This window comes from Hippocampus guttulatus, chromosome 12, assembly GCF_054856545.1.
Source record: "Hippocampus guttulatus isolate MCC_2025c chromosome 12, RoL_Hgut_1.0, whole genome shotgun sequence".
NCBI classification, from domain to species: Eukaryota; Metazoa; Chordata; class Actinopteri; order Syngnathiformes; family Syngnathidae; genus Hippocampus; species Hippocampus guttulatus.
The window spans coordinates 2211040-2222909 of record NC_141272.1 but is presented as its reverse complement, the minus strand read 5'-3'; the positions used below and the strand labels follow the sequence as shown (position 1 = coordinate 2222909).

At 42.5% G+C, this 11870-nt stretch overlaps 1 protein-coding gene across 2 annotated transcripts; it reads right to left on the bottom strand.

The window, feature by feature from the left end:
• Positions 1-119: 119 nt before the first annotated feature.
• LOC147196931 (capZ-interacting protein) lies at positions 120-10971 on the bottom strand. 2 transcript variants are annotated; one of them, XM_086124925.1, is made up of 6 exons: positions 10815-10971; positions 4859-4942; positions 4714-4779; positions 4235-4315; positions 3155-3406; positions 120-1778 (listed from the first exon to the last, which is right to left on the bottom strand). In XM_086124925.1, the coding sequence occupies exons 1-6, from the start codon at positions 10818-10820 to the stop codon at positions 1446-1448; spliced, it is 822 nt and encodes a 273-aa protein (XP_085981051.1). In that variant the 5' UTR covers positions 10821-10971; the 3' UTR covers positions 120-1445. The 2 variants fall into 2 exon arrangements, with proteins under 2 accessions (XP_085981051.1, XP_085981052.1); XM_086124926.1 differs by lacking the exon at positions 4859-4942.
• Between the last annotated feature and the right edge of the window lie 899 nt (positions 10972-11870).

Sequence of the window (11870 nt, the reverse complement as noted above, 5' to 3'; positions counted from 1 at the left end):
TGTTGCTTTTCAAAGCGTGAAATGACGGTAATTTGATTTAATTTTGATTTTTTTTTTTTGCCTTTTTAACGTCAGGATGTTTTTTTATATTTTACTAAGTAAATTATTCATAAAGGAGAAAAAAGTTAAACCTTTATTGCAGCAAATGATTCAGTGTGGTCTACTGCCAGAATGTAGCATATACTTAAAAGACAGATTATCTGTAAAACAAACAAGAAACTGTTTATTATTGTGCATGACCCGTACCGGAGTCCAGACTGATATGCATTAAAATAAAAGACAAGCAGTAAACAACAGACAGAAAAATAACAAGGAAACACTGGTGATTGTTTTTGTGATGCAGTCACTCATTTTTTTTGTCTGCTAAAATATGTATTCAATATAATTCCAAAATATTTTTCCCCCCCAAAAAAATACATCTCTGCAAATGAATTTTCTTCATGAAGGAACATTAAAGCCAGACTGAAAAGACAACGAAATGACACTACAAAATCAAAGGGTCAATTTTACAAAAACACGTATCGTTTCCAGATTGAATTTGTAATATTACAAGACTAAAGTTTATATATTTTTTAAGAAAAATCATATTTGAAATTGAAGTTCTAATATGAATTACAGAATCTCATATTTTCAATAAATAGTCACGTATTTTCAAAAAAAAAAAGTATGCTTTCAAGATTAAAGTCAATAAAGTTGGAAATTCGGCTATAGCCTTGAGATAGTTTTCGAGATTATAATCATATACTCTATTTTAGGGATTACACTGATAATATTATGAGAATAACACCATATTACAACAAAATATTTTCAAGAAAAAGTTCTATATGTTTTTAAATTTGATTTGTAATACTGTCAAAATAAAGTTCTCATTAAAATAAAAGTTTTCAAGAAAAAAAGTGGTGTACTTTTACAAAAAAGAAAGTAATAATAATACAAAAAATGAAGTTGTATGACAAAGAGAATAAATTTGCATATATTCAAGAGTTAATGTAAAAAAAAGTTCTGATATTAACGTTGTAAAAAATTGTTGTCTACTTTTACATAAAAAACTTGCAGATTTTTCAAGTTTAGAGTTGTAATATTAAGAGACTAAAATGATATATTTTTGAGAAATTACACTTCAAACCTGGAAATATACAATTAGTTTTTTGACAAAATCTCAAAAAATTGATTTTTTTTTCTCGTAAAATTGACCGATTAAACATTCATCTGTCCATGCCATTTTTTTCTGATACTTTCAGGGTGGCCTTAACGCTCCGTTGTGTTCTTGCCTAAGCTAAGACTCGACAGCGACGCGTCTTGTCCATCCATGCGTACACACGAGGACATGTTCTAAAAATGGCCAGCTGAGGGCGACGTAACCCGCGAGTTGTCCCTATGAGTCAAAGCAGTTAAATATTCCAAAATCTGTGCGTTTTTCAGCGGTCATTATCATTGTTCACAGATCAATGGAGATCATCGGGATCCCCTCCATCCGTGTGCCACGGCCACATTTCCTCCTCCCGCGTCTCCTCTTCTTCCTCTTGGGGGTTGTTTGCTCGCTTCCCCTGCTCCTCCTCCTCATCCTTGTCCTCCTGCTGCTCCTCCCAGTCATCTCCCTTGCCTTCTTTCCGAAGGACCCGGTCCGGGCATTGTAAAATGGCGTCTCCGTTGGTTTGGGGCGAGTGCAGTTCACTTGGCGACGGGATGCTGCCGAAGAGCGCTGCCGCCTCCTCCCCCGCCGACCTCCTGTGTTGTCTCGTGGGCGGACGCCTCTTGAACGACAGCCGAGCACGAGTCTGGCAGAAGTGAAGAAAAGGTAACTTTACTCAACTGCGAATGAAGGATTGGGTGGTGGCCCACTCCTCTGTCGGGCCCTGACCAAATCTTGATCTCGGGGCCCTCTATTTCATTTTATCATATACATTTTTGACATAAATCTGAATTACAATGGATGAAGGGGTGTCAGCTGAGGGACATTTTGGCCCTCCTGCAGAGGGCAGGCTTCGCAAGCCATCAGGGTGCCACCACATCCCATCTGCAGGTGCGCCATAATAGAGGAAGTGGAGGGATTGGGGAGGGGAAGCCAATAGATAGGATTGCGTCTTGCATTTGTGTGATCATATGAGTGTGTATGCGCGCCTCTCGTTGCCACGGAGGCGACCATCGAGCGTAAAGCTAAAACAGACTCACGATGTCACACGTTCCTCAAAAAGACAATCTCATGTTGCATTTCCCTTAAAGGAAGGCAATTTTGCCATACCTCTACACCCCTTGCCACTCCACTAAAGAAAAATCACTCACCATTGCAATCCATTTTTTCACATAAACGTATTCACTGGCAGAAGGTCTCTTGCGAGTGTGAGAAATTTCTCACCCGGAGTAACACTAAATGCAAATCGGATTACATCTTGAATGGCTAATCTGAGGCGCGCGACACCTGCTGAAGGAACACGCCATGGGCGCCGTGTGACGTCACGGCTTGCTCTGCAAATAACCTAACCAGCATATCCGTGTCAAGGTGACAGCAGAAAATACAAGTAGTAGTACACGTGTGGCGTAAAAATACACGGGGCGATTCATTAGTTACCAAATCGAACAGTGGGAGACCGCGCTTTTGGGCCTGCAGTGAGGATTAATCGGATTTAATCTAGCGCTAAGTAAAATAAAATCAGATAAATCGCCTAACCTTGATTATATCATCCTGATCATGTGTACAGACAATCAGTTGTGTCTAAAAATATGCGATTGTGCCTCATTCATCTTCTGGCATGCAAAGTCATTTAAAATCAATATTTATATAACACGAGAAAAATATTTTAAAAAACAATTCAAAATAAAATAAAATTTGCTCTGACCGACCAATGAGAAGGCCGATGTCACTGTGGGACAGCTAGCTGTCACCAATAGCAAAAATATACAAGTAGTGTATTTGCTGCAACCCCCCACCCTCTTCGAGAAATGTACTGTGTAATAGAAGCCACAAGAGATTTAGGCCTGTCTATCCAGAGCTCCTCCACTCACTTCGACATAGATCCTTGGCACCAAGAGGCCACAAGATGGCTTCCAAACAAACAGTCCCAGCACAAAAACAGCTACATCGACCAGCGCAACTAATCGGTGCAGCCTTATTGACAGTGTTGACAAAACGTTTAGGCGGGCGGGGTGTTGTCACCTTGTGGAAGCTGGGCAGCGAGGCCCCTTCAGGAGGGCTGTCAAAGCTGACGGGTTCCTCCTGATCCTCCCCCTCCTCCTCCTCCTCCTCCTCCACGTACAGCTGGGTGGGTTGCAAGGTGGGGCTCGGCGAGGTCGTGGTGGCGGCGGCGGCGGAGGGAGCGGAGGGCGGCACCGGCGAATCAGGCTGCCGGTTTACCTCAGGGCCCTTGGGCGACGGCAGCAGGGCGGTTGGTGACAAAGTGAGGTTGGCCTATGGGGGCGGGGGGGGGGGGGGGGCCGGGAGTGGGGGTAGCGAGGAGAACACTTGGCATCCTCATTCCACTGTGCCTCAACTGGCTCTCCGACCAGAATTCACAAAAATGAACATTGCCCCGTGCTGTCCCATTTTTAAACTACAGAATACTTCAACATACTGCGTGTAGTTGGAAGTGTATAGATAGAAAAATAACAATCTGGGTTTGTTGTCTACAGTACACTGTATGTTAGATTAGATGAAATGAAATGTGACTGCACAAGCCACAAATGCAAGGTAACTAAGACTGCGCCCAACCAAAAGTACATAGGAAGTAATTAAATAGCATATACATGTCTTGTGTGATATGGTGTATAAATATGTCAACACAAGTGTACATTTTTACAGGTAGAATCATATGATGGGCTAACTACACGTTCAGTCGCTGTACATGATTTTCACTGACACAAAGTCCGTCTGAGGGGAAACTCCAGCCACAGTGCGCTTTGCAATCAAAATCAATCGCGCACTCCTACTCTATAACATACATTGAGTGAATAAAAGGAGCAAACTCAATTCCCACGCCCGTCCTACCTGCACCGGCGAGAAGAAAAAAAGGGAGAAGCGGCAGCCCTTTTGTCCCATGGCTGACAGGGCGCGTGTGACAACGCTTCGAGATTTCCACCCTCGCTCGAGGCCCCGCGGGCCGTGATCCCATTATGAGCTCGTTAATCTGAGCTCAACAGGGACAAGTGTCCCTCAAGACGTCACCCATAGCCCCTCGCAAGCCTGCCCTTACATACTGTAGTGGCGATGCTTGACCAGCGGGTGGCAGCAGTGCAGTACCTGAAGTCTCTCGATGAAGGCGGAGCTCTTCTTCGTCCTGATTTGAACGGGTCTCGTGGAGAGCGTTTCGCTGGCGTTCGTCTGGAAAACAAATACGATCGTCAAAGCCCTGCGAGGATTGATTAATTCAAAAAGTCAACTGCCGATGGGGCTATTAAATACAGTCAACTAATTGGGTCAACTGGTATGGTCTCTGTTATGTTAGGAACTACAGATGAATCGGTGTCTGATAAATGAAGCTGCACGACTACCTGATATCTTATCTATAAAATAAGGCTGGTGTCGGACCTAGAACGATACCTGGTGTCGAGGATACATCATGATCATCCTCGTCTTATTTTCCGCTTACTGATTTAAGATTTTTAATGGTGTAAAAACGGGCCAAATTTGACCCGAACAGTATGTAAGCGACAAATGTTATTTGGAAAGTATTTAAAAGTTTTAAGATGGCAGTTATGAAAGCCATAAGAATAACTCACATGTTGCACATCATCGTTCCGGATGGGAAACCTCAGCGAACATGGAGGTTTTCGTCGAAAGGGTGACTGTAAAACAAGAGGAGAAAAAAAATGACAATGCAAACCGATGTAGAGCCATTATAAATGATCTCTTAACTGGTCTAACCTCATCGTGCGCAGCGGGCATGGGCAGTATATGACCTTTGAACCTGCCGGCTAGCTCGGCCACCGATAGCTTGGATGAAGAATCCTTGTTGGGGAGCAAAGTCAAGAAACATTTGCATGATTGATTATTGTCCTTCCAAGAGCCTTACAATGGGGGCAGCCTGAAACAAATGGCTGCCATCCCAATATAATAACATTTTCTTACATGGCGTGTCACAGATTTTAAATACACCCCAGAGCCCAGAATAATGTCAGCATTTCTCTGGGGACTTCTGACGTCCACAGGAAGTCGAATGGACATAACCCTCCCTCCTTCCCTCCCGCCGCCCAACTCAGGGCAGGCAGCCGCCTCCAATTCTTAGGTGAGAGCGCTTGCCTCCCCTCCCTGCCCGCACGTACTTTCAGGCATAACCCCTGGCAACGTACACACAAACCGTTGCCTAAGCTCGATACACACATTTTAATGGCAAACTTTATTTTCCCCTTTTTTTTTTTCCTTCCCTCGGTCATGTTGTCAGCATGACCTCACCACCGCCCGAGTGCCTGACATCAGAACGTCAGCCGCCGACGCCCTGAAGCACGGCCCAGAAAAACGCTACGGGACCACCCAGCCCTCTAAGCTCTTTAACGCTTTCCAAACACACACAAAATAAATCACTGTACTTTTGTTCAACTTTTGTCAAATTGAACAGAAAATAGACAGAAGAGCTTTTCTAAGATAAAAATCAAACAACAACACCAAACACAACCAGCGGACGGACTATCAGTGAGAATCCCGGGGCCGCCGAGACCATTCAAAATCAATACTGTTTGTGCTACTCTTGCTATTGATCTGATTTAAGACACTCATTCCTGATCTGTGATGATCTTAGCTTGTCTGGATGTGTCATTATTGTTTTTCACCACATCCCCACGTTTGATCACATACTTTTGTCTTCCCCAGCACATGCCAGCGCAAGCCATATTTAGCAATCGGCTACATGTACACTATGTGGAGACCGAGTGGGAATTTGCGGTTGACTGAGAGAGTGCGACAAACTATTTCTGGGGCCAGGACAGGCCTGGGAAAAAGCCCCCGGAACAAAGCCTGGCGGCCCGAATTGCCGCTCTGCTGCCGAAGCCCCCCCCCCCCGCCGTCCTTGTCTGGCCCCTGGGACATCGGGGTCCCCAGATGGGCCGCAGCACATCTGGAATGGAACATACGAAAAATCTACCCAACAACAAAGCACATTTATATCAGGAAACCATGGGAAAAGGTACAAGCCAGTTCAAACGTTGAGACTTTCCCAAATCCGGTGAATACGTCACAGCATATCATCGCGCGCCTTGCTCCGCCCATATTAGCTGCCATTGGGCAAAAAAAGCTTCACTATTGAACTGTCGGGGAAATCTGCTTCCTATTGAGGCTCATTTGGGCAATTTCCCTACGTAGCAATTTGTCGATTACAAGGCATGGAATTCCCCCAAAATGGCCGCTTCAAACCAAAATGGCCAACTTCCTGTTCAATGCCAAGCAAGGCCCTTCAGACATTTGAGTCTGACTTTTTCTTGTTAGGACAGACAAGTCGACTGCGGGGCTCCCTAAAACACATCAAAAACTGTGACAGCACCAGTTCAATTTTGGGCACGGGTCCTTGAAACTTTTTTTTTTTTGGTAGATCCTGTGACATGTCCACATAATCTCACGTCAACTGGTGGTCTGAAAACAGGGGGCTGCAACGCCATATTTATTTTATAAGGCCGCAGTCGAACTGGCATCTGATCGGACACAATATAAAATGATTGACACAGTCGGAAAAAAAAAATTATTTGCGTAATGGAAAAATCTCTCACATCACGTTGCAGTTTGACTGTGCTTCCTGTCATATGCAGCACTTTGGAACACGCTTCAAGAACCACCAACTGTCATTTCAGTCCAAATTTGTGCTGCAGGGGTACATGAATATTACTTTCAAAGTCATAAACTCCAGCAAGCCATGTCCATGTTTTCATCTGTTTCTGCTCCAAGTCACTTTCCAAATGGAGCCGCTGCTCATGGGACACGTTTGGGTAAGCTTTGTTCATCACGAGTTGACGGTTGAATCCCCGGCGGGAGGCGTTTTGTTCTATCGACGTGCGTGTGAGGTTTTTCCCGTATGACCCGGCAGAGGACCACACAAAGCCGGCTATTGTCTGTGGCTGCGGCTTTTGCAAGAATCCCAAGAGATCCCAGCTACCTAAGTCGAAAGCAAATGGATAATATCATCGAAAATAACATGCCTGGCTCAAGGCTTCCAACAAAGTACGGTGGTCGTAAACGGTCAAGACGATTTTTGACAATCTCACTTTGTGGTCACACCACCGAAGAGAGGCACTGATTGTACGTTTTTGAACTCCTGCCGACCAAAAAAGGCAACGGCCAGGGGCTGGTTGACCCATTTTGAGTTGCGGCTGCCTAAGGAAGCCGGCGATAAAGTGGCGATAACAACATTTCCTCTTCCTGGCGCTGCTTCTCAGCACCACGGCAACCTGAAAGATTAGCTTTTATGAGCTGACTCTGCATGTCGTCACTGGACGTGGCCTCTTTGGGTCTCCTCCTTTCGGGCCTCCTTATCCACCGCTCCGTGGTTCCCACCGCGGCTATCTCTGAACGCCATAGCTGCTTTTACACGGAAACTTGCGAGGCTCCGAGTCTGACTCTTCGCTGATAGCAGGATAAGAAAACACATTACGTGTTCATTTTGAGGGTAGGTTGACACAACGACTGAGGAAAATGGGAGTCCCAGTTGACTACAAAAACTGAACCAAAAAAAAAAAAAAAGGGGGGGGGGGAAATAAATGCTGTAATACATATGCCACGCCTGTAGATGGCAGTGTCACAAGCATGGAGTAGTAAAGCGCTAGCTACAAATCCACCAATTTTTGTTACCTAACCTATCTGTTGACCTCTTGACTTTGTCTGTATGACTACAATGCCACAAGAGGCCAATGGGAAAGTAGTAATTGGTGTCTCAGAAGTGTGTTGAAGATCTTTATATGTCAGGAAAGAATTTAGTTTGGCCTCGGTTGTCGATAGAACTTACAAAGCGTCTTTGCCTTTGTTTAGGTTTTACAAATAGCAACAAATAAATAAAGTCTGTTGCCTTCATAACCAGTAAAAATAAAAGCCACTCAACAGAGAAATGCAGCAAAATCGCTTAGGAACTTGGAGCAGTTGAGATATATCATGTCACCAGACTTCCTGGACACTAATTACTGCTTTCCTATTAGCAAAGGAATGTGAGGTGAGGAGCTTCATTTAGAGAAAAGTTGTGCTTTTCCGCCATCTTGCGGCATGTATAGCTTATTAGGACCCTTTTAAGGGGCCTGCCAATGAATGGTACTTAACAAGGCATCAAAATGAACCAAAACGTTGCGATGGCACATCTGCAAAGGCTGCAGAGCTTTTGCAAAAACAGCCCCATTAAAAACTCCACTGACATCATCACACTTTTGGAAAAGCTTCACACTGAGCCAGAATCCAACTTGAGTAGCGCACCAGCAGGATGCAGGATTCTCCTCAAAAACACTATAGCAGCGGGGAAGTAACGAGCCCCCCCCCCCCGCCCCTCACCTCCTTTTAGTCCAGCGCAAATCCAGTCACAGTGCTCAACTGTTCTTTGGCCCTCCCCTATGGTCCAAAGAGAAAGTTAATGTGGTTTGCAGGATACTTTTTTGAAGCAGGAGTTGGCGTTGACAGGAAAACGTGACATGATGTTTGTCAATCACCACTTGAACATACAGTAGGGCTCTCAAACTTCATTCAAAAACCACTAAGCATCCAAAGTAACTCGTATTGCAAACCAGGAAAGAGTTGTTTTAATCTAAATGTTTCAACAAAAAAAAAAAAGAAAAAGGCCAAGCTATGTACTTTTGGCCAGTCGTTGCACTTTTCTATAAATCTAACAATCAATTTTGTGAGTTCCGAAAAAGATATCTTTGTAGCACTTTCCTAAAAAGAAGACAACTATTGACGTTGCAACTTCTAAAACAAAAAGACTGACTACGACGCAGCACGTTCCAAAAAAGAAAAACTATTCGTGTTGAATTTCCAGTTTCCAGAAATGAAAAAAAAAACTGATGTTGCACTGTCCAAAAAAAAAGACATAACTTCCTCAAAAAAAAAGAAAAACTTAGAATTTAGCACATTCCTTTTAAAAAATATTCGTGTTGTACTTTGATAAAGAGAAGAAAAAAAAAGATCGATATTGAATTTTTGGATAGATAGCTGTGTTCACCCCCCAAAATTCCCCTTTCATCTGGTGCCGATGCGGTGTGTCTGTTTCCTATTACAGTACAGGCATCCACCCTGTAAACAGATGCAAGATCCGCCGCCAATCAGCTCTACTACGATGTCGCCGGGTCCAAAACAAGTCAAATGACTTCTCATGACGCAACGTTACATAAGGAATGTACTTTATTTGCCCAGCAGTGTCAACATTATTCACTAACTCCCAAGAATCCGGTGTCCCAATCAGAGGCTGTGCTGGCTCCCCAGCCGCAGGGTGGTGCCGGCCGGCCCCTCATGACACACATGAAACATTTGGGAATAACTTTTAATTTAAAAAAAGGAAAAGAAGGGCTTGTTTTGCTGTTACAGGGAGGAGGCTGCTAAAAAAGCCGCCAGGGAAATACCACAGAGGAGTAACCCAACAAGAAGGAAAGAAAAAGTCAAATACTGTTTAACCAAGTACAGCCCCAGGAAGTCCATCTTAAACATATATGCACTAAGTGTACTTGACGTTTCAATAAATACCTGAAGAAAGTAATAAAGCATACAGTATTAGCTAATTGATTTAAATGAATGCTGACAGGCTAAAGTGGCTAGCGAGTTCATTCATACAGGTTTAAAAGCTAATGTTTAGCTAGTTATTTGAGTGAGTGTTTACAGGCTAACGGGGCTAGCTAGTTAAATAGTTGACTGTTAACAACAAAAAAATAGCCAGCTAGTTATGTAAATGTCTACAGGCTAATGTGGATAGTTGTTTATTTGACACAATGTTTTTGAACTTTTGCACTTAATAATAAGAATGACGTAAATGTTGACAATATCTTTAAAAAAAAGTCCAAGGTTGCTTTTAGTGGCAAGCGAGTAATTTAGCTCCAAACACAAACTGTTCAAAGCAAATTTCCTAAGCATGAGCTTTGCACTGATTCCACTCGCGTCCCTGGAGGAGAAATGTGGCATGACAAACAAGTTGCCTTTAAAAAATAAAATAAAATAATACAAGCTGGTTTTAGGTAGATCACGCTTCAACAGCGCCATTGTAGAAAATATAACTTAAAATTCTGCTTTTAAAAATGTGTTTTTTATATGTATATAGATAGATATAGATAGGTAGATATAAATTCATTTTTAAAAATGTCAACCTTTTTCCTGTACATTTCAATCAAATTCGACTTTCTGAATTGAAAAAAAAAAGACACCCCAGTTACATTCAGCTAGCTTGGACTGAAGCGGTGTTCGCGTCGAAAATATGATCTCCATTTAGATCTACTCTTAATCTTTTGACATTTTCTAAAAAGTCTTTTACAAATCTCTATTTCATGGAAAATCAACTATTAAACATAAAAGGGACACAAGTTCAGTTAAGCAATCTTGGGCAAAAGAACAAAAGATTTATAGTTTTGATCTCACATGTTTTCTGACTTTATTTACACATCAACATTTCAATCAAAATCAAGTTTTAAGATTGTTTTCATCGTTAAAAACAAACAAAAAAAGACGAATAAACAAATACACGACAGAAAAGTCAGCTGGAGCCTGTAAGGCTGAGGTAAAATCTTAAAAATAGAACATATGTTCATTAATTTTGCTTGACTCTTCCCTTGACTCCAAATATTTTTCAACTTCGAGCACTGTAAAACAGTAATAAAAATAACATGAAAGAAAATGGCGTTAATGAAGAAAAAAAAATCCTTAAGGACAGGAAAATTACCTCCATCCTGGAGAATGCTCCTCGCGCGATGGTGCCTTCTTTATTCTTCTTTCTCTTCTTATTTGTGACTTATTTCGTGAGGTCTATTTGTTTTAAAAAATAGTGCATGTGACAAGCAGAGTGCAGCTGTGTGTTTATATCCGGACACAAATGAGCCCCGTGGACGAGGAGGAGGAAGAGGAGGAGGAGGAAGACGACTTTTACTCACGCTTGTTTTTGGAAAGCCACCAAGTTAGCCACCTTAGGTAACACTACTTCCCTTGATTCTATTTCAAAATAAAATTAACAAGCTTCCACTTCCGACTTGTTGCCTTTCTAAACATTGGTCAACTTTGAAGGACACCTCCGAAAAAAGACTAATTTATTCATTGAATCACAATTAGTTAACCAGCTGCAGGCAGGCCGCAACAGAAGTTTACGTGTGCGCCCTCTAGTGATCATGAGGGCAAATTCAAGTCTGAAAGGGCTGAAAGTTTCTGACGTTGATCCTTGATTGACTGATGGGTTTTATCATTATTCATTCATATTTTATAATAATAATAATAATAATAATAGATTTTATTTATAAGCGCCTTTCAAGACACCCAAGGACACTTTACAATAACAAAAAACACAAAACAATACGGGTTGAGCAGCGGCAGCCAAAACGCGCCAGCGTTCACTCAACCCGAAAGTCAGAAAGAAACAAGGGAGGGAGAGGGGGAGAAAAAAAACCCACGCTCGAACTACCCTCATTTGAGGATAATTTGAGTGAGGCAAAAAACTCCTGCACAAGCACATGTATGAGTGTCTGACTCATTTAGATAAAATCGAATCATCAAGAGGTGTTTTGATTATTTCCGCTTCCATTTTATTTGATTTAGCTGCTTTGTGTTTACTTTGATTGAATTTAATTTACCTGTCTAATTGGGAGCCTGTAGTTTATTTAATTTGATTTGATTTTTTTTTCACACTGGCACGACAACGCTTTTGGTCACATGAACAAACACAAGAGCAGGTCTGGCCACTTGTCAATCAATTCGGGAGTTCGTGACCTTCGACTCATCATGCCAGCTC